General features: G+C 51.9%; 1 protein-coding gene across 1 annotated transcript in view; it reads right to left on the reverse strand.

Annotated features, from left to right (window-relative positions):
* The window catches only part of ALDH1A3 (aldehyde dehydrogenase 1 family member A3), a 37,690-nt gene extending 18,548 nt beyond the window's left edge, over nucleotides 1–19,142 (reverse strand). Inside the window, exons 1-7 of the mRNA XM_025437622.3 lie at nucleotides 18,954–19,142; nucleotides 13,505–13,609; nucleotides 11,397–11,537; nucleotides 7,152–7,281; nucleotides 6,551–6,612; nucleotides 3,804–3,932; nucleotides 2,084–2,197 (exon numbers count right to left, since the gene is read on the reverse strand). Of these exons, the coding sequence (XP_025293407.1) occupies nucleotides 2,084–2,197; nucleotides 3,804–3,932; nucleotides 6,551–6,612; nucleotides 7,152–7,281; nucleotides 11,397–11,537; nucleotides 13,505–13,609; nucleotides 18,954–19,052 (780 nt within the window). The 5' untranslated portion in view covers nucleotides 19,053–19,142. The remainder of the gene's footprint in view (nucleotides 1–2,083; nucleotides 2,198–3,803; nucleotides 3,933–6,550; nucleotides 6,613–7,151; nucleotides 7,282–11,396; nucleotides 11,538–13,504; nucleotides 13,610–18,953) is intronic.
* Nucleotides 19,143–21,692: the final 2,550 nt, after the last annotated feature.

A 21,692-nucleotide genomic window follows, 5' to 3' on the forward strand; every position in this document is an offset into this window, starting at 1 on the left:
GCTTGGCCCATCCCAGAGCAGGCCCCCCAGATTCAGAGCTGGGGAGACTCTCAGGAGACGACTGCGCACATGGACACTTAGAGCCAGACAGCTAGCGAGAGGCAGGGCTGGGCTCTTCTCGGGCTGAGGCTGTTTGCCCCAAGACTAAGGCATGAGTGCATTTCAAAAATTAAGGGATCCCTGGGTGCTTCAGCGGTTTAGCGCCTGCCTTCGGCCCAGGACATGATCCTGGAGTCCCAGGATCGAGTCCCACATTGGGCTCCCTGCATGGAGCCTGCTTCTCCCTCCGCCTGTGTCTCTGCCTTTCTCTCTCTCTCTCTCTCTCTCTCTCTCTCTCTCTCTCTCTCTCTCTGTGTCTCGTGAATAAATAAATAAAATCTTTAAAAGAAAAAAAGTTCAAAAATTGGCCAGCTCGCGGGTGATGGACTGAATGACATTTGAAATAGTTCCGCGGTGACAGTGATCGTTCCCAGAGAGTGACAGAAGCAAAACTAGTGTGCACAGGCTGGCCATTCCTTGTGGGTTGGGGTGTGCTCTCCCGGCTGGATGCAGCAGGCGGACCTAGGGTGGGAAAACACCCCCGCCCCCCACTGATGGAGATGCCTGCCAGTTGAGCAATCTCTAGGACCACAGAGACCACTTTCTTGTCCTCGAGGTTAGCTGCGAGTGAGAGCACCACCCCCCTGGACCCATGGGCAGCCCTACAGACGCCTAGAGAGGGTTCAGGCAGAAAAGCCAGGCAGGGGGAGGAGAAGGGATGACTCTGCTATTAGGAGGGGCAGCAGCCAGAGGGCAGGAGCCATGCCTGGCACCTCTCTGGCCCCTCATCTCCCCAAGTCAGGCATGGAGCTGCTGCTCCATTGGGCATGCTGAGCACCCACAGCTATTGTGACACCATGCCGGGCCCCTGACTCGGCTTCTCTAGCAATGCTCACTCCAGCCAGCAAACGAGGGTGGAGGCAGTACTGACCAGCAGACCACAGGAGGGGGCTCAGGCTCCTGGCTGGACCAAATTAGTGGGGAGATGGGGACTCTTACTACTTGGGAAGCATTTACTCATTTCTCTCTCAGAATATTAAAAATAATTCCACATACAGGTGTGTAGCACTTAAAAGGAGGAGAGTTTACATCTCCCCCTACCCTGTGTCCCAGGACCTGTCCAGAGGTGGCCATAGGAAGAATTTCTTGGGTGTCTCATGGACAATTTCTGTTTCTCTCCACACACACTCTTCCTAATACTATAGCTATGTTCCCACAGTGTGCTTTTATTGTGCTGCAACCACAGATGGCAGACAGTTTTCCTTATTGGAATGGCTATAACACCTCGTCCAGAATGGATGCAGTAATATGGCAAAACAGGTCCTTGAAGGAGGCTCGTGAGAACATCTCTCTAAGTAGTTGCTTTGAAATGGAATTCCTGAATCTGAAGATCAAATTTGTGATCGGTAGTACAACATGGCCCTGTGCCTCGGGACGGGTGCGGGTGAGTGCCTATCCTCCCACAGCCTCCATTATACCAGATTCCAATTTTTACCAATCTGACAGAAAAAAGGAGACTCCTGACTTTCCTTTGAATGTGCACTTGCATTTCCCTGATTACCAACGAGCTAGGTCAAGCTTATTGGATGTTTGGTGTTTCTCTTCTCTGAATTATTCACTGTCCCACCATTCTGTGTGCTTTGTCTGTTTGTTTTTCCTTCTCATTGATTTTTAGGGATATTATGGATTTTTAAGCCTTGGAGAGCTGTATAAATTATGACTATTTTCCTCCCAGATTGCTATTTATCCTTTAACTTTGATTGTGACGTTGTTTTTCCTACAGATGCTTTACATTTTTATTTTATCTTATCTACCAATCTTTTCTTCTAAGGCTTCTGAGTTCTATTTGATGTTTATTTAGTTTGGAAACTGGACCAGTGTCTTTAATGATTTACTTTTTTTTTTTTTTAATGACTGTTATGTACTAAAACGTGGTCATACTTAGGGTAATAACTCATCATTTAGCTGTTCAAAGGAAAAAATACCCTGGTCTCAGATCATACAATGACTGCTATGTTGACCAACAGCCAGTGAGGAGAGTTACCTCGGTGGACCCCGTGAAGGCTATCTTGCTGATATGAGGGTGAGAAGAAATTGCTGCTCCCACCGTCGGCCCAAATCCTGGCACGATGTTGACCACTCCTGGAGGGAATCCGACCTGGATGGAAATCGAGGTGGCATTCAGAACAGGAGATTGGACCAGTGTCTACCACAGACCACGCTTGGGCGGAGAGACCCAGGGCTGTAGGATGTCCACAAGCACCATGGCATCCTCACTGGGAAGCCAGGGCCCCAGTCATACAGCCACCCCAGGACCCAGACCCAGGCAACCAGTGTGCGTGCTGTGCCTGAGTGAGGCGTACATCCACCCTTCCTTCTAGGCAGCTCTTCATAACCCAAAATGGTGTCTGAGCAAAATGGCGGTGAGGCTCCATAGTCGAGCACCATTCTGTGCGTGTCCTTAAGTACCTCTGTGTGGATCTGTCTATGCATATGTATTCTCGGGGAGAAAAGAGATACCTTGGTTACAACCTCCCAGGCTCAGAGGCTCCCACAAAAAATCCTCTCTGAGCCTCAGATCCCACTCTTTAAACCTGCCCTATCAATGTTCCAAATGGCAACTCGGTATCACTCCCTCAAAGCTCCTGCTTATTGAACCTGAGCCACGCCCGGAGCCGGCATACCCTGATGGTGGGGACCGCCGCTTCTTTCAGTCAAGCTTCCTGCTTTACACCTGTGGCCTCTTGGTTAACCAAGGACACCACAAATGAATGAGGTGGGGGGGATGCTATTTAATGAATCATTACTTAATCTAATATCTAATGCTATTAAAACTGCATGATCTTAGGCAAGATTTTAGGACATGGTGCAGGAGTGAGTCTTTCGTTTCTCTAGGTGCTGTGTGTTAATGGTCGTGACCTTAGAATCTGTGAGTCTCATTAACAGAACATCATCATGTCCTCCATCACCAGGCAAAGGGAGGTGCAAAACCTGTCGGTTCCAGGTGGCTGCAGCCTTACTTCTAAGTGGTAAAGGTCATGCTTCCGGATCGTATGAGCCCAGCTGAGAAAGGACATGAATGAATCTTTTCTCCCATCCCTCTTCCCTTCCTGTTTCGTTTTTAACCTCTTTGCTACATACAAGTGGGGCACAGATCCACTGAAGCGTGTTGCCAGGTGTGTCTGGAAGGAGGTGTTTCTTTGGGCTGCATGTTTTCCGACAAAGTGGCTGCGAGGGCAGGGCTTGGGGAGGGGAAAACACTTGTCCCAGAGTCCCAGAGCAGAGCACTGGTGGGGAGGCTTGGGTGAGGGAGTCCCCCCTTTGGTGCAGCCCCTTCAGTGGGAGCTGGCAAGATTACCTCTCCAAGATAAAAATGGGCCATTTCCTCCACCACAAATGCAAGGCCCGGAGAACCTCCAAAGAGTTGGCTCCCTCTCCGGTGACCCTGCTGCAAATTCTCTAGACAAAACATTTGCTCCTAAACCATAGGTTTGAACCCATAATAAGAGTTAAGTATTCTCATTAGGATCAGTGGGAGGAATGAGTTTCTTCTAGCTCAGTGACCACAGGCAAGAGAAAGAGTGTACAGTTGCCAAGTGCAACACAGGAGCCGTTCCCTTCCCACTCGGCTGTGAGCAGGCTGGCACTGTCACGCACAGCTCAGCTCCACGGGGCAGCGTTATCTTGTGACAGTGGCCTGGTTCCGAGGAGTGGGAATATTATCAACAATGCATAATATTTTCTTTCTTTTTCAGGTGCCTTACCTCTTTGATCAGAGAGCCCAGATAAAGGGCAGTGAGGGGAGTCTGCTCCGCTGGCTTCACAACTATGGTATTCCCACAGCAGAGAGCAGGCGCCAGCTTCCACACCAGCATCAGCAGAGGGAAGTTCCACTACAATGAAACACAGAGGAACTTGCAGGGGGTGCGGGGGTGGGGTGCCTGGATCCACCCTGCACCTTGTCCTGGAGGCCCAGCAGTGTCTCCATGCAGGATATCTGTTTGCATGGTCTAGATTTGGGGCATAAGAGGTAATATAGGGGTGTGTAAAGATCGGAACTGCATTCCTGCCCCGTACTTCCTAGACTGCGTTCTAGGAGATGTTAATAAGTAGTCTTTGCAAAGAGGTTTCTGCTGTATGTGCCCTACATCTCCTCTTGGAGGTTTATGATGCCATCAATGAGTTAAAGGATCTGAAAAATACTGCAGGAGTGAGGCCCGCCCCTCCTAAACTCAGATGTCACAGGACCTTCCTCTTCTTCCAGAATAACATACGAAACCCCCACTGAATTGCTATTTGTTGAAATTCAGTTTGGGAAATGCTTTTCCTGTCATCTTTCAACTACAGAGGCAAGGATACCAAAGTCATTGTGACAAGAAGCCTAACAGCCACTGAACATTAACTCTGTTCCAGGTCCTGTTCTAGCCACTCACAAACACTTAACTCATTTGATCCCTACCCATCCATATGATACAGTCATATTATCACCTCCATTTCCAGATGAGGCACGGAAGGGAAAGTGACTTGCCCAAGATCACAAACTAGCAGGTAAAGGCCAGGATTCATAGCCTGTGTCCTCTGCTACACTGCCACTCCGAGTAGTATCTTTGATGAGGCAAAATGAAGACAAGCATCTCTAAGACAGTAGGTAGCTTGATTCTAGCTGTCCCTCAACCACTCTCATTCCAAAGGAGTTCCTTCGGCTCCTTATGTTCCAAGGATGCCAAACATAAGAGCTCTCTGCAAAGCTACACCGACAGGGCTGGCCGAGGGTGACCACCTCATGATACTGCCATTACAATTCCTCCCCCAGCTCTGTCTGGAATTCCTACCTCTAGACAATAAACATAAGATTCCAGTTCCCAAGGGCCAATATGCTCAGCTAAATGATGGCAGGTATTGTATTGGGTTCCCCCGACTAATGATCGGGGTCGCCTCTGCTTCCTGGATTCCCCACCCCCTTAGCACACAAATATCATCATCTTTCCTATCCAACAAGAAAATCCATACCTTCCCTTGGCTTCTGTCACTTCCAGCAGCATCCTTCTTTCCCTTTGAAGCTTCTTGGAAGAGCTGTGCCCACCTGCCCAGATCCTCTTATGTAAGTCCCAGCAGTGGGACTTCCACTGCACCTAATATCCTGACACCGATGTTGGTGAGCAAATCTGACAGTTGTATTTATGTCTTTTTTATTCCTATAAAGGAAAGGCCCCTGTTGACCATAGTCTTTTTCTGGAACTGTATTCCATTCCTGGGATGCTCCTGACCCTAAATGCTCAGACTTCTCAGTGGGATCCCCTGATAGTCCATGGGATTTGGCCCCAGGCCCTCTTCTTCTCCCATTCTGTACCTCTCTCTGGATAACCCCCTCCCAACTTGGTGGGCAGAAACACCTCTGTCGTGACCACTGCCTGTGGGGTAGCTCCAGCCCTCACCTCTCTCTTGAGCTCCAGACCCAAAGATGCAGATGCCTAATGGAACTCTTTGCTTGGCTCTTCCACTGGCCTCTCTACCACACCTGCCCAGAATGACCTTCAGCTTTCATGTCCCTCCACCTCAACCTACTTCTCCTCTAGTCTTCCTCAAATCAACCAGCAACACCATCCACTCAATTCCAGCCAGGCCTCATCTCCAGCCTTCGATTAGACACTAAACTCTACCAAATCAAATTGCCTTATGAGCTTTCAAATCCATGCTTCTGCTTGCAGCAGGAGCTCCTCAAACAGTTCCTGTCCTCTCATTTTTCTTGATGGAGATTCCTTCCTCAGCCTTTTAACTGCCCTGCAAGTTCCTCAGGGGCAAAAGGCCAGGCCCTTTCCCTCCATGGCTTCAGGATCTGGTACCCTGGGGCCATGCTGGGCATACAGCAGGCTCTCAACTGTTGGTAGAAGGGATGTAGCTTCCTTCCAAGGTGCCACGTGTCTGCCCAGCCTCCTGCCCAGGTACTGCAGTGGCCTGGGACTTCCTTTGATAGATGGGCAGCATCACCACATTCCCTGGAACCTGCCCAGTGAATAAAGTTCCAGGCCCTTGGCAGCCACAGCCCATCAGGTGCCGGGCCTGTATCCCCTGATGTGTGCTCCTCCTCTTCCTCATCTCGTCCTCATCTAAGTGTGGCCTCACCAGCTATCCTGCTGTTGTCCTCCAAGTAGCTCAGGCACCTGGAAACCTTCACATAGACCATTCCTACTGCTTAGATAACCTGTTTTCCTATTGAACAACTCTTTCTCAAGGCCCACTTAAGAGACGGCTGCCCTAGAGAAACTGGTCATTCCTGAGCCCTCTGGTTGCAATCCACAGTGCCTTCTGCTGTACTTCAGGAGTCAGCGCCTTGAGAGCAGGAATTGGATGGAACCCATCCTGGTATCTCTCAAGTATCCAGCCCCAGGCCACAGCGCAAATGTTCGGTTAACTGTGCTGTGATCAAAACACACCAGAAACTGGTTCTAAAGACTACAGGGGAGTGGGGCAGGATCTACATGGATCTATCTAGAAAAGTCACCATACTTACAGGAGTGATGGCCCCACATACACCTATGGGTTCATGCCTGGTGAAGCACACAACATTGTCATCTGGAAGAGAGGTAATATGGAGAATACACTGGGATTCACCTATAAGGATTTTACGTAGCAAAAAGATGAGAAAGAAACCAAGAAGCCCACAAAGGTGTCAGCTCAAAGTCTTGTCTAGTCCACAAAGAAATGATCTTTAACTCAATTTTCAAAGTAAAATTCCTGGGGCGCCTGGATTGCTCAGTGGGTTGAGCATCTGCCTTTGGCTCAGGTCATGATCTTGGAGTTCTGGGATTGAGTGTTGGGCTCCTGGCTCAGCAGGAGCCTGCTTCTCCCTCTCCCTGCTGCTTGTGCTCACTCTCTCTCTTTCTCAAATAAATAAACACAATCTTTAAAAAAGTTTTAGAAAAGTAAAATTCCTTAGGAGAAGAAATTGCCACAGTGCCACTTCTTTTACAATAGGGCAGGGTGCCTTGGGAGGGAAAAACCAGGGGTGCTCTGAAAAGGCTAGCTGGAGCAAAGAGAAGACAAAGCCCCCCAAAACCAACGCTCCTCCCCTCTCCCCCTCCCATGAGGCTAGGAATCCTGTGTTCATTCACCTGTGGGGATGGTCCTGCCCTGTATTTTGTCAGCCCACCCTGCAAAATATCTGAGGGTTTTAATACAGCCCTCCAGATCGATGAAAAAGGCATGAAGGAACGGCTTCCCCGTGTCCATCGTTTCCAGGGTCTGCAATACAAAGACAACATCTATTTCAGATATAGTTTCCTTTTTAGCCATCAGGTGGTTAAGGCTATCGGTGCAGGAGAAGAGAGCACAGTCCTCTGACACTGCACGCGCAATGTTCCCCGTGTCCCTTCAGAAAGCAAGACACTCCATTTCCTTTAAGACCTGTCTCAGATTGTCAAGGATGACTTTTCTTTCAAAACACCCCAGTCTAGGGGATTGGCTAGGGCATGGGCATGTGTCCCCATGAAGAACAGCAGTAAAAGTCCGATTTGGAGCCTCGCTGGGAAGGAAGACACGGTCTTTGTATTTGGTCTTCTGTCTGGAGCACAGCTGTCTCAACTGTGTGGCCTGGCCACAGGGGTTTGTGCACTCCCAGGGGGCTCTCGTGAGTTTGGCTGCCTTTGGGGAGGCGGGAGAGAGCGCTCTCTTCCTCTAGCAATAAGGGGTGGGGATGCAGGTTCTTCCTTCCTGGCTAGGCTGACCAGTGTGGCTATAGAAAGAGTGACAGAGCCCCCAAAGGGTAGTGCCACCAGCACAAAGGCACAGTCCTCCCCAACTGGGCTGCCGAAGCCGGATGCACAGTTGGAAGGAGTAGGCTCGTCCTTGTGGTGAGGGAGGTGATTACCCAGGGCGAGTGTGCAGCCGCTCAATGGCAGGATTCTTTTCTATTTCCAGCCTGGGTTTAAGAGGACTCCTTTGTCCTTCAGACAAGCGGCCCCAGTTGAGCCCGGCGCTAAAACCGCCTGTCATCCATCTCTGCAGGAAGTGGCCACCCTGACACATAGCCTGGGGCTAGATTCTCATTTTAGAGTCCATGCAGTGAGCTGGTGATTCACTGGGGAAGAAAGGCCCCTCCACGTGCACCTGCATATACCTCATCTCTGGCTTTGACACCTCTGTTGTCACTTCAAGGTGTCCACACCAAGGCTGAAGATACCTAAGGTCACCCAGTGGAACACTGAATTTGGGGCATCTAACTTCCAGCCAGCACAGTGACCACTCCTTAGGCTGCTGCTCCAGGACATTTGCATCTAGGAAGACTGCAGAATGGCTACATAGGGTGCTCCAGGAGACTATCAGAACTTTGCTTCAGGGAGGAGCCACGCATTCCTAAACAGGAGCAACTGCTCCCCTCACTGGGCAGCAAGCCCTCAAATCCTTCCCTGACTCAGTTTCCTCATCTGTTTAATAATAATAATAATAATAATAATAATAATAATAGTAATAATAGGGGTACTTGCTTCATGAGGGCTGGGGTGAGGGCTAAGACAGGGCCTGCCCACAGGAAGTGCCATGCTAACTGTTTCATGATGACAGTAAAAGCTGTGATGATTATGGTCATCTTCCTTTTTGGCGATCCTTACTTGGGGACACCAAGGAAACAGGACTGTGAGTTGCTGAAGGTTACAGGGCTGGTCTGAGTCTGTTATGTATCCCCGTGCCCCCCAGCAGATGCTGCTCAGGCCAAGGTAACATCCAGTCACTGTATCTCTGGCTCCTATTAAGTTAAATTCCAAGTTGAAACTTGTTTTTCCATGGGAAACCCAACTGTTGCAAATCATGCCAAAAGGCCCAGGACCAGGCTACTCCTGACAGTACCTGTGGATCTGTCAGTGGGACCAGGAGTTTATTCTTAGCCCTTTTCTGGGATAGGACAAGGAAGAGAAAGGCAGGGGACCATGGCATAGCCTGCAGGGCATTCCTGCCTCTAGCCCTGGCTTACTTTCTCTGGCTGGATAACCTTAGACAGGTTCCTGAAACTCTCTGGGCCTCGGTGTCCTCATCTCTGCATTGGGATCATCAAAGTGCAGGCCAAGTGTCTAACAACAAGCCTGGTCCACGGTGAGTATTCAGCAAACGTTGGCTCTCTTTTGTTATTAACTTGGGCAAGTTTGCTTCCCAGAGTGACAACATGAATTTGCCAGGTTGGTTCTATGGAAGCTGTCCAAGCAAAACTGGGATCATAATGAGTGTAGACAGGAAATTCTTTTTAAGCATAAAAAAAGATTCACAGATGAGTGGACAGGACTGGACCAGGGAAATCAAGTGTCAGCTACCGATTGGGACTTTGAAACAGTTATTGCGGCTGGACCATGAGTAAACCACAGCTGCTCTCGAGTTTACTCCCTTTGACATTTTAAGAGAAAAACATGCCTTCTGAAAAATTGACACCCTGTAACTTGCAGATAGAAAAGAGTGAAGAAAAGGGCCCCACGAACCTGCCCTGAGACTCCGTTCGTGTGCCAAGGCTTAGAATGAGGAGGCCCAGAAACAGGGCTTGGGTTGAAAAGAGAGTAAACAGGGAGGGCCCCTATTTGGAGGTTTCCAGAAAGAGCACCTGAAGAGCCAGAGCCTGGGCCCCAGGTGCCTCCAGAAGGGGAGCAACGTGGGGCTGCCAGGTCCCCCACATCTGTTTCTAAACATTGAATACAGAAGTGAATACGTAGCTCTGTCAAAACCACTGAGGCGGCCAGAGAATGTGATGGAAAGGAACACTTCGCTGCATGAAAATGCAGGAAAACCCTATGGAGGTGGAGGGTGATGTGGTCCTGGTTCGAAGAACTGTATTTGCCAGTCATTCTCTTGTTCCTTTCATGATGTGGCAAAGAGCTGGATCTCGTTTCTCGTGGGCAGCAAGGTCCCAATGACAGAGGCAACTTGCTCTGTCTCTCCCAGGACCATGGGGCGGGCTGAAGGCAAAGGTGGCTCCCCAGCCCCTGCTCCCTAAGATGATACTGACGCTTGGGGACAGGGTGGGGAGGGGTGCCCAGGGCACATCCTCTCCCGCCTGCTATTAGCCCCCACGGACATTGCAGACCGATGAGCTCATGCTGGGTGAAAACAGAAATGTTTTTGAAAAAGCCAGTCTGGCAGCTTGAGAGAGCTGAGGCTGGCTCTCATTGCAGGAAGAAGCCAGAGGCTCCACGGACAGAAACGCTGACCCTGAGAGGGAGCCGCCCTCGTCCGGACTGGGGGCAAACATGCTGGACTGCCTGACTGGGCCAGAAGGCAGGAGAGCTCAGCTGTCTATGCAGACGCACCCTCGGGGCAATGCACCTAAGAGCAGCACCCCAGATACACAGTTCCCCCACTCTCCAGCCCCAAATCACATATCCACAGGCAAAAACAATTTCAGTGTCCTGGACGATGCGGTCTCCATGTAGGTAGCTATTCTACTGCTCGTTCCAGACATCAAATCAAGAGAGGAGGGAACTGGGGTGCCTGGCTGGCTCAGCTGGTTAAGCATCAGCCTTTGGTGCAGGTCATGATCTCAGGGTCCTGAGCTGGGATTGGAGTTGAGGTCTTTGATACCCTAAGATTCCCCATGACCAGGCTACCCTGCTCTCACCATCACTCCACACATGCTCACCACTGCACAATTCAGGGGTGAAATGGGGTCATTTTTAAGTTCTATGGGAAATATTTTCTATATTAAGTGGTGGCATCTATTTTAATAAGTATTTGAAAAAAATATATATGCCAGCACATTAAACCTGTAATTTCATGGATCCTGTCACCTAGGATGAAGTTAGACTTAATAATAAAAGAGATTTCAGGTAGAAAAAAAAAAGAGTTAATTGGGACACCTGGGTGAGGCTCAGCAGTTGAGCATCTGCCTTTAGCTCAGGGCGGGATCCTGGAGACCCAGGATCGAGTCCCACATGGGGCTCCCTGCATGGAGCCTGTTTCTTCCTCTGCCTATGTCTCTGCTTCTCTCTCTGTCTCTGTCTCTCATGAATAAATAAATAAAAAATCTTTTTAAAAAAGTTAATTTCATAAATGTACATGTAGGACCAGGATATGGCCTCAATCATCTGGTGGGCCATGATCCTCCTGAGTCTGGGAGCCACCAACGCAGCTGAACTTCCTCCAGGCAACTTCTTGGTCAAGAACAAAGGCGGGGGGAGGCAAAAGTCTGACTTCAAAACAGAAAGGGTTTGGAGCTAGAAGGTGTGGACACCTCTCTGGCAGGTGTGCCTCCTGCCAGAGAGCTAGACCTCAAAGGACCCAACACATCTACCTCCATACAAAATCAGCACCCTGGATCTCCCCCAAGCCCCATAGGGGGCCAGGTGGTCCCACTCCTGCCCTGCCGCCTGTGTACATATACTCACAGCCAGGATGGCGCGGTCCCTCTCCACAAGGTCAGCCAACTGATGTAACAGCCAGCCACGGCCCAGGGCATCCAGGCGGCGCCAGGGTGAGCCCCTCTGGAAGGCGGCATGTGCGGCCTCCACTGCCTTATCCACGTCAAGCTGAGTGGCCAAAAACCAGAAAAGAGTGTGTCACCTCTTGTAGGAACTGCGTTTTGGGAACTCAGCAGTCAGTTTCATCGGCTAGCAGACACCTGCCTCCATCACGCTGCAGAGGAGGGAGGGTGGTGGTGGTCAAGGTGGCAGCTCAGTTTGAGATCACTGGACCTGGTCGGGGCTTCCAGGTGACTTTTTGCGTCTTTACATCATGTATCTTTTTCAAGATTTCTACATCGGCCAAGTATGAACTTCCCTTCTGATTATAAAAGCGTGTTAAAATAGCTTGTAAGACAACCGACCTTAATTATTTTTCTTGGTGACCCAAATGGGAAAAGATTTTCCACTTGCTGGCTCAGTTTGGACACACACACCCCTGCAGTTCATCAGTTAGGTGGGAAATGTCTGTCTTGGCATTTTATTCAAGCTGAGGACTGCGGTCCGCAAGTGAGAACAGGGCATGAATGCTTCTCGGGATCTCAGAACTGACCACATCGGAAAAGTCCACAGACAGGGAGGATCTGGAACTTTTCTCTTCTTCGGCCTCACCTCCACCCTACCCCCCCTCACCCCGCCCCTACTCGGCGGGGCAGAAGTGTTGCACCATTCCATGGGCAGGAACTGGATTTTCTGTGCACCCATAGGAGAACCACAATGGAACCTTCTTCTTAAAAGGAAAGAAGTGAGAGCTGTTTAGAGCTGTTTAATGTCACTCATTCTTATTTCAGGAAAATGAGTTAAGGCTTGGTTGCTGATGAGCAATGGCTCATGTCCCAGGCCCCGCTGAGCCTCATTTCCCTAGGGAAGTGTATACAGCAGGCAAGGGCTGCCGATGCAGTTAAGAGTGATACTCCACCAAGATCCTGTGTCTCCTCGTCCCAGGCTCTGGGTTGGAGGCCGGGGCCTCTCCAACTGCAGTGGACGGGAGAGCCTCTGTTTCTGGGTTCTCAGAGCAGTCCTCCAGACCAAGGGAAAACCAGAGCCTGGGGCAGGGATCTCATTCTCTTCCTTGATAACTGGGTACTGTACTTGGGGATCACCCACTGGGATCCCACTCCACATCATGCCCCCCACGCCCTAGCCACCCCATGTCCTCATGTCATATAGAGATGAGCTCCTTGATGCTACTATCTTTGTAAACAGAGCTTAGCTTGAGGGACTGTGCATATGAGAGTCTGTACAGGTAGAACCACTGTGTGGGGGGAACTGCCTGTTACAGAACTCTCACTGGTGGGATCAAATTCAAGCCTATTTTACAGGTATCTTTCACCTTGCCCATATTCAATGTTACCCATACACTTAGAAGAACATCAGATGATTAGTGGTTGAGGAGAGGTTTAGATTTCTCTTCCCTCCTTAGAAAATCTTTACCTTCAACCTTTCCTCTAATGGCACATATATTTAAAAGATACTTTCCGGCTTTGAAATGTATCAAGGATACATGCCAGAAGTCCCTTATATATATAAGTACATACATCATTACAAAGACTGTAGCTTTCTGTGATCATTTCAGAGAAATCTGGTGATTGCATGATGTTATTACCCCCGCATGACTTGGTTAGCAAGTCGTTTTCCCTTTAAGGTTTTTTTTTTTTTTTTTTTTTTTTTTTAGTGTCTCCTGCTAGAATGCTGCACTTGGTGAAACATACCAGCCGGAAATGCTTTCTGGAAAGATGGTTTCATGCCTCCAGGTTCAAATCATTGATAAAAACCTTTCCTTTAGCCATGTGATGAGGATAGCTGAGGTCATCCTTATAGACGGGGGAACATCTATCAAAGGAGAGTGACTCTGCAATGGATCGTCCCTAATTGATCCCATTCTGGGCCATGTGTCTGAGAAGGAGCTCACTTAGGTCCTACCCCAAGTATGGGCCAGGTCTGTCTTACAGCTAAGCCAAACCACCTCCTTATCCTTTAGTTATCTGTAATTTAATTACTCTGGGGGTGGGGGTGGTAGTGGGGGAAGCACTCACCTTATCTCCTTCTTCTACTTCACATATTTTTTCTAGAGTTGAAGGATTATATGTGGCAAACTTTTTTCCACTCTTGGATTCGTGCCATTCATTGTTGATGAATATCTAACCAAGAAAGGAAGTTGTAATGCATTAGGGCTTAAATCAAAATCGTATCATTCCAACATGCTGAGGACCTTAGGTAACGTCTTGTCCTCCCTCCCCTGCCTCCCACCCTTTTATAGACGGGACCTGGAGGGGAAATGGAGTCACATGCCCAACCAGGAGCACACTCAGAATTAGAATCCAAGTCTCCTGACTTCTAATACATTTTCAGAGAATTACGTTTTGTCATAATGAAACTAAAATCATTTAGACAATTTTTTTGTCTCTCTCTTTTTATTTATTTTTTAAAAGGTTCTATTTATTCATTTGACAGAAAGAGAGAGAGAGAGAGAGCACACATGCACACACAGGCAGGGAGGAGGGGCAGAGGGAGAGGGAGAAGCAGGCTCCCCGCTGAGCAGGGAGCCCAATGAGGGGCTGCATCCCAGGACCCTGGAGTCATGACCTGAGCCAAAGGCAGACGCTTAACTGAATGAGCCATTTAAAGCATTAACATGGATTCATGGAGGAAGAGCTGAGTTAAATAGTTAAAGGGTATAAGTTAAATCCTACACCCTCATCGAGTTTGGGGGAATATTAAATAGGTTCATACATATAAAGTGCCAAGGGATCACCTGCCCCTGAAGGGTAGGTCAGCAGTGAGCACTCCTGCCTCCTCCCTGCCAAAACCCTCAGCCAGATTGCCGAGGAACTGGCTTTCTACAAGAATCTTACTATATATACTCCTTAATCTTCACTGGTATACATTAGTACACCTCCCCCATTCTCTTTAAAATGTCTATTTTTATGGTGGCCTTACTAAAAGCCAGTGTTGGACTACAAAGAAAACTATCTGAGCTGGGAAATGTTCTGGTTGTATGAACAGATGCAGCAAATAACCGTTTATATCTAAAACCAAAGACTTCATCCACAAAAATCACTTCATTCAGAGCCTCAATTATCTAGAACACAGTTGAGAATAAGGACGTTAAAAATAAGAAGACATCACGAGTGAATGAAAAAGAATTCACAAAGTTCCCATGCTGAAAGGTGTGTGCTGTTTACTCTTAGTTTAGTCTGCTAACTGCCTTTGAAAGGCACCATATTCAAGGAGAGGGCCTTTGGAGAAGAACCAGGAACAGAGGTGACAGATAATGTACAAAACACATTTTGACAGTGTGCAGGGCCCAGCTACCCAGAGGGGACAGACAATCTGCTGCCATACCACCTTGGGACAGCGACAGCGTTGTCATCACAGCTCACAGCCCACAGAGACCCCAGTCACAGACACGGGAAAGATGCTTTAGAAGCCTTTCTATCAAACGAAATGCCATCAATAATTTCTAAGTACAGAACTAGCTCATCGAATTCCGTTTCTGTATCTATATGCATCTCTTTGCTTGTCTTTGAGTCATTTAAAAGAATCGTGTCGCTCCAAGGGCTAATTCCAGTTACTGTGAATTTTATTCATTTGGAACACTTGACTCCCCAGTGATGATAGATGAGAGGGGAGACATCTCATCCAGTGTGCGGCTTGGTTACTGTCTCCGTCCTGGGCTCTCCTGTGAAAACTCCAAGACTCACTGGGAAAGAAACTCAGTCTAGGGGAGACCGTTTTGATCACTCTTCCCGGGAGAGTGGGAACAAAGCACGGAAGGCCAGCTCTTGCCGGGCAGGTGGGCAGAGGCACCTTGTCCCCCGTGTGGGATCCAGAGCTGAGAGCATCCCTTGCCTATAGGATGTGCCCATCCGACTTCTGGAAGCTCAGTGCCTTCACCATGAGGCCAGGCCCCCAGGGAAGCACGTGGAACAAGCCAGGCTACAATTACAGGTTTATTCTTCCAGCTGAAACCAAATCCAGGAGTTCACTCTTGCCATCCAGCAAGTAATCACTCGGTAACAGCGAGAAATTAATAAGTGGAGAAGAGAGGTTCAGTTAGCGCGGGGAGGGAAGTGCAGCCAGAGAGAGAGGCCTCTTTGTCGGAAGATGAAATTTCGTGGGTTAGAAAATACAGACCATCAGTGAAAACTGCTGATTCTAGATCCTTCCTGGTATCAATTCCAAGGGGGAGGGAAAGTGAGGAGATGGTAGAAGAGAATATAAATAAGGAGGATGGAAACAGATTGCAACGATCAGATGTCTATAATACTTCATCTCCAAGCATGTTCATTCCTCAAAGAAAAAAAATTACTTGGTCAGTCATGACATTAATCTGTAGTCCCTTCTTACCAGAGACATTAAAAAACAAAACAAAACAAACCAGTCAGACTCCTCAACCCTAACCATACTTTCCCATCATGATGTTGCCAATTTAGCAAAAAATTTTTTTCTGTATACGACGCTAGTAAGTAATCTTATAAGTGGTTTCTATTGTTGATTTCCTCCCCACTAAAACAAAACAAAAACACAAATAAAGAAAGGGTCAGTAAGTGTGGCCTACCAATCATGCTGCCTGTACTGCATTGAGCCCCAAATCAGAAAAATGTGCCTAGAAAAAAAAATGTTCTCCTCGACTTGTGAATTGGTATCAGATAAACCTTACAGAGGTATAAAAATTAGGTTATGGAATTCATATTTTACTGTAGGAGTGGAATGGCATGTTGTCCGGGCTGAGCCGGAAAACCACAACTGCTCAGAGGAGCCCGGTGCCCCGGGGTGGAGGTGAAGGTGGTGGCCACTCAAGCAAGGGCTGCTGATGTCAGTGACCATAACTTCCACCGGACTTCAGCTAAACTCAAGAGAGTATGTTTTCAGAACAGGAGATTGGAGGGAATTGTATTTCTTATAAAAAGGGATCAGAAAGAGGGTGTTTGAGTGAACCAGAAACTCCTAAAGAGAATCTCTGTCAGTGGAAGAAATTTTCAAAGGAAAGGAAAGGAAAGGATCGCCCTAAAGTGAAAGAGGCTGCTATCCTCTGAGATCTGGGGGGGGGGGGGGGGGGGGGGGTTGGGGGAGAGGAATGCTGAAGGCGACCCTCCCCTCACTAGTGTCACAAAGCAGAGCCAGTGTTAAAATGTGAGATCAGGGGTGTCTGGGTGGCTCAGTCAGTGAAGTGTCTGCCTTTGGCTCAAGTCAAAATCTCGGGGTCCTGGGATGGAGCCCTGAGAATCTGGGGTCCCTGCTTAACAGGGAGTCTGCTTCTCCCGCTCCTTCTGCCCCTCCCCCTGCTCATGCTTGCTCTCCGGCGGCGTGAGCATGCTTTCTGTTGAATAAATTAATAAAATCTTTTTTTAAAAAATGTGAGAACAAATGAAGAAGCTGTGACAAGGCCATCCTTCTGGAAACTGGACTTATCCTAGGAAATGGTTGCCCCCAAACTGGGGCTCGGATCCACCATTTCTGGCATGTCCTCCATTAACAAGAAGCTCCATGAGTCCCATCTGAAAACTAACAGGCCTTTACCGGCTCACACACTCCACCCCTCCCCACTGCCTGCTCCAGGGCCTGGGTTCTGCAGTTCTGGGTTTCCTGCTTCTTTCCCAGGCCCCGTCTGCTGTCTCTCCAGCCAGAGGCTCCCTAAGCGTTGCTTGCTGGGGTTGTTGTCCATCAGCCACCACCACACAGGCTGCCTGTGCCCTGCTGCTGTTAGGGGTAGGCCTCAGTGGTGGTCGGCCTGCGGGCCAGGAGCAAGGACAGAGCCACAGGGAAGCAGGTACGGTGGCCTGGTGTCAGGCCATAGCAGCTGTCATGGCCTGAGAGCCCCTAAGGATCTCTATCTCATTGCCTCTCCCCAGTCTGTTCCACTAGGAAGAGGGGGCACGCAGCAAGACAAGAGACACTGGTCGCTCTGCGAATCTGCTAAGATCCTCCTCTATATCCACTTGTGAAGGGCCATAGAGACTTGCAGAGCAAGAAGGAAACTTCCATAGGTGGCTGCATTGCTCTGAGAGGCCTCAAAAAGGTAAAAAGGCAAAGGACACTAACATGGGCAATTTCTGGCTTCTGCATCACAACCTCATAAAACAAAAATAAAACAAAACCACCCCACCACCACCACCACCATCACCACCACCAGGTCAGCATCTGAAAAGTACTATTCTTACTGTTCCCCGAACTGGTGATGGAATTTTCGCTCTGAAGCTGATACCACTAGGGAAACTACATTAAAAATAATCTCCAGCGTTCATGGCGAAGTGTCTTTGTTGATTACGGAGCCCTCTGAAAACAGTTAATTTAAAATGTCATGTGATCAGAGGCAGAGCCGACATGAAGTGCCAAGAGACCAAAATCTGAAGGCCACACATAGTGGCCTGCAACTTTCTCCGCTTGATTAAAACTATTTGAGGGACATAATTGCTACTTTTGAAAGTAAAATTGATGGGGAAATTTTCTCAGCGCTGCGGCAGCTGGAGTTGGGAGCTAGGGATAAGATGCAAATTAAAAGAAAAATGAAAAGGAGGTTAAGTTGGGGAAGGAGAAGCCAGCCGAGGCTCCGGCCCCAGTGCACAGCTCCAGCCTCCGAGCAGCTTCGGGGTGTCCTCCCACGGATCGCGCTCCCTCCCGGCCGCCCTGCCCTCCGCGGCCCGGGCTCCAGGCCTCGCCGGCTTCCTTCTGCCCTAGGCAGGTGATCTCACCGCTCTGCCGACGCTCCAGCCTCCCCAGCCCAGCGCGAAACAGCAGAGACCGCAGGGGCGCGGCCCGGTGGGGCCTGGCCCCCCGCGGCTCGCAGGCCGGCTTGGGAGCCCGCGGGCAGGGAGCGCAGTCCCAGCGTGTGGGAGCCGGGGCCGCTGGGCTCGGGCAGCCTCGCCGGGGCTCACCTTCCTGCCCACCTTGGGTAAACCATGGTGGGCCTGGCACGGAAGGCACGAAGCGCTCGGGCGCTCCCGAGGACGTGGTTCTGGACGTCTCCAGCGCGCCCCGGGCTTCCAGGCCAGCCCCCGGTGTTCCCAGGCACCCCCCGACCCTCCCGCAGCCCGACCCGTTCAGCCCCCGGAACCCGGCCGCAGGGCCCGCGGGGAGGCCGGCGAGCCCGGGGCGCCGCGGCCCGCCCCTCCGCTCGCCTCCCAGGCGGGCCCGTAAGGGCACGTCGGGGCCGCGGCGGCTGCAGCCACCCCGGCCCGGCTCGGAGGCCGGCAGCGCGGAGCCCCGCCGCCCGGGAGCCCGTGCCCTGCGGGTGCGCGGCGGCCGGTCCCGCCCGCGCCGTCCCGCCTCCCGGCGCGGCTCCGAGAGGGCCCGACCCGGGCGCGGAGGCTCGGGTCCGCGGCGCGCGGGGCCAGCTCGGCGGAGGGCGCGCCGCCCGCAGCCCGGCACCCTCGGGGCGGAGCGCGGCGGCGGGGCTCCCGGCCCGCGGACCCCCGGCCCCGCCGCCGCCGCACCGCCCAGCGCCGAGCCCGCGGCCGTCGGGCAGGCGGGCGCCCGCCTCACCTTGGTGAACTCGACCTCCAGGCTGCGGACGGGGCGCGGCAGGGCAGGCGGCTTCCTGTCCGGCTGCCCGTTCTCCACCGCCCCGTTGGTGGTGGCCATGGCTCTCCTGCGCTCCCCGGCCCCAGACGCCCGAGTCTGCGGCGCGGGCTCCGGCCGGAGGGTGCACAGCCTGCTCGCGGGGTGACAGCTCCGCGCCGCTTTATGGAGCGACCCACGCCTCCCGCCCGAGGGGGCTGTCTAATTGGCTGCAGGACCGGGGGAAGGGCGGGCGCGGACGGGAGGGGAGGGGAGGGGAGGGGAGGGGAGGGGAGGGGAGGGGAGGGGAGGGGGCCGGCCTGCCTGCCTCACCCCACCCCGCCCGCCGCCCCTGCGGAGTCCGGCCACCCCCCGCCCGGCCACCGCGCCGCGCGCTCCCCCGCCCCGGGGGCTGCCCCTGGAGGAGCGCCCCGAAGCGCCCCCGGGCTCCGGAAGCGCCGGGGCTCGGGCAGCCGGCCGGGGCGCGGAGTGGGGGCGCCGGGGGCGCCGGGTCGGCTGCTCTGCCCCGCGGTCGGGCGAGCTCGCCGGCCGCACCTGCCGCCCCCTGACCGCCGCCGCTCAGCGCACTCGCCCGGCTTCGCTTGGCGCGCGGTGCCCCGGGGATGCGCGCCCCGCAGCCGGGAGCCCCGAGGCGCGTCGGGGGTCTGCGCGCCCCGCCGGGCGGCCCCGCTCCGCTGCCCACGTGCCTGGGCCTGGGCTCGGCCGCCGCCCGCCGCGCCCCCTCGGCTCCTGCTGGCACCGCCTCCGGGCCCGGCTGGCCCAGATGGCCCGGACTTTCCCTGCTGCCCCGGGGCCTCACACGCGGAGGGCCGGGAGGCCAGGACAAGCCGTCGGCCCTCGCTGGGCCGCGCCGGGCCTCTGACCCGAGCGGGCGCAGACCGCACTCCAGCCGGGGCCCTGGGTGCAATTATTTTGACTTTTAAAATGCATGAATTATACCTCGATTTAACAGAAAAGAAAGAGAAAGAAAGAAAAGAAAAGAAAGAAGAGAAAAGGAAGAAAGAAGAGAAAGAAAAAAAGAAGACCAAAGAGAAAGCACACGAGATCTTTGCAATTTTGTGTTTTAAGTGTTGAAGCCTTTTGTCCGGTGGGTGGCTCGTCTTTCCCAGGGAAGCAGAGGCAAGTCCAGCTCCTCTAGTGTCGCTCTTTGGGAAACGCTCTCCAACAACCCTAGGGACTTGCCCCGGGTCCCCATCTGAGACATGCAAGTGGCTTCCCATGCTTGTCATACCTCAGGTTTCTGGAACAATGGTGTGGGGCAGGCACCAGCAACGAAAGCAAGGGTTTAATCCTTAGGCTCAGCCCGTCAGCCTGTTTCCTTTTGTGAGTAATCTCAATGGGGAGAACGGAAACGGAGGCACTCTTTACTGTCCTGATGCTCTTCCTGTTGGCTTTGCGGGGCTCAGCGTCCATCTCTGTCCCCTCTCTTCCTCCTTAAGGCAGTGCTACTGAGTGTCCCTCCAGACAGTGGAGTATGTAAGCTTTGAAGCTTTTGCGAACCCTTCATCAGATCACCTGCCTGCTGGGGGTGGAAGGGTCCTGTGCTGTTATGGGTTAGAATGCACAGGTGAAGCAAGGAAAGGGGGTAATGGGTCCCGGGACTCCGCGGGTTACGGCCGACCCGCAGCAGTGAATCTGTCTTTAGTGCCAGGCTCACTAACATCCATGAGTCCCAGAGCAATGCTGCCAGTGTCTGGGCTCCCTGCCCTGCCTGACTGGCCCTGTGGCCCCCATTCAGCTCTCTTGGAAACACATGGGCAGATGTCTCCTGTCAGGGCCCCTGGCTGGATGCTGGACCCTAGCATCTGGGCGTCTAGGCCCCGGAAGGCCTGCAGGGTACCGCAGTAGATTCTCCTTGCCCCCAGGGCCAGGGCCCCAAGGCTGGTGGGTACACCAAGCATGGCATGATAATGGCTCTGCAACTGGAGAAGCTTTCTAAACTGAACCATTCCAAGAGTTTCTGTGGGATCCTGGATGGTTGAACTTATGGCACTTGTGCCAACCTTAAAAAAAAAAAAGTCTGAAGATCTGTGGAGGGAATTCTGTGAGTGACTGCTGGATGGATGGGTAGAGGCAAACAGGGTGGGGGCGTAGAACTCTGCTCGCCTAGAGAGTGGAGCCTGTGTGCTGGAAGGTAGACAGCAGCCCCCTTGCTTATCATGAAGTTGGGGACAGAAGCCACCTCAGCTCACACCCCAAGACACCCTTGTGATCTGCAGCATCTGGCCTTGGGGACCAGCTCCAATGACGCTGACCTCCTCACCTGCAGATGCTCCTGTTGACAGCCACCCTCATGATCCTGGGAGCCTGGGTTGGGAGCAGGGCCCTCAGTCATAGCAGGGAGCTCCCAGAGAACAGGTCAGAAGGATGGGCCTGATTCCAGACTTGTCTAGACCAGCAAGCTACCCCTGCTCCTGTCTTGCCACTCAGTGGGAGGGATGAAGGCAAGATGCTCTTCCCCCCATTTTACAGGTGAGTAAACAGAGGCATGCAGATACTTGCCCCAGACATCAGCGGCCGTGGAGGAATCAAGACCAGACGCTGTGGGGGTGGGTGGGGCAGACTGTGGAGGAGGGATTTCTCTTACCTTCTTCTGTATATGCTCTTCTTCTTTCACCAAGGTGAGCGAGCACCTGGGTCCTCCTGTAGCCCCATGCCTCTGGAGCAGCATAGAGTGGGGTGAAGGCACAGGTGGAAGTGGTA

The sequence above is a fragment of the Canis lupus genome, chromosome 3 (assembly GCF_003254725.2).
Source record: "Canis lupus dingo isolate Sandy chromosome 3, ASM325472v2, whole genome shotgun sequence".
Taxonomy (NCBI): domain Eukaryota; kingdom Metazoa; phylum Chordata; class Mammalia; order Carnivora; family Canidae; genus Canis; species Canis lupus.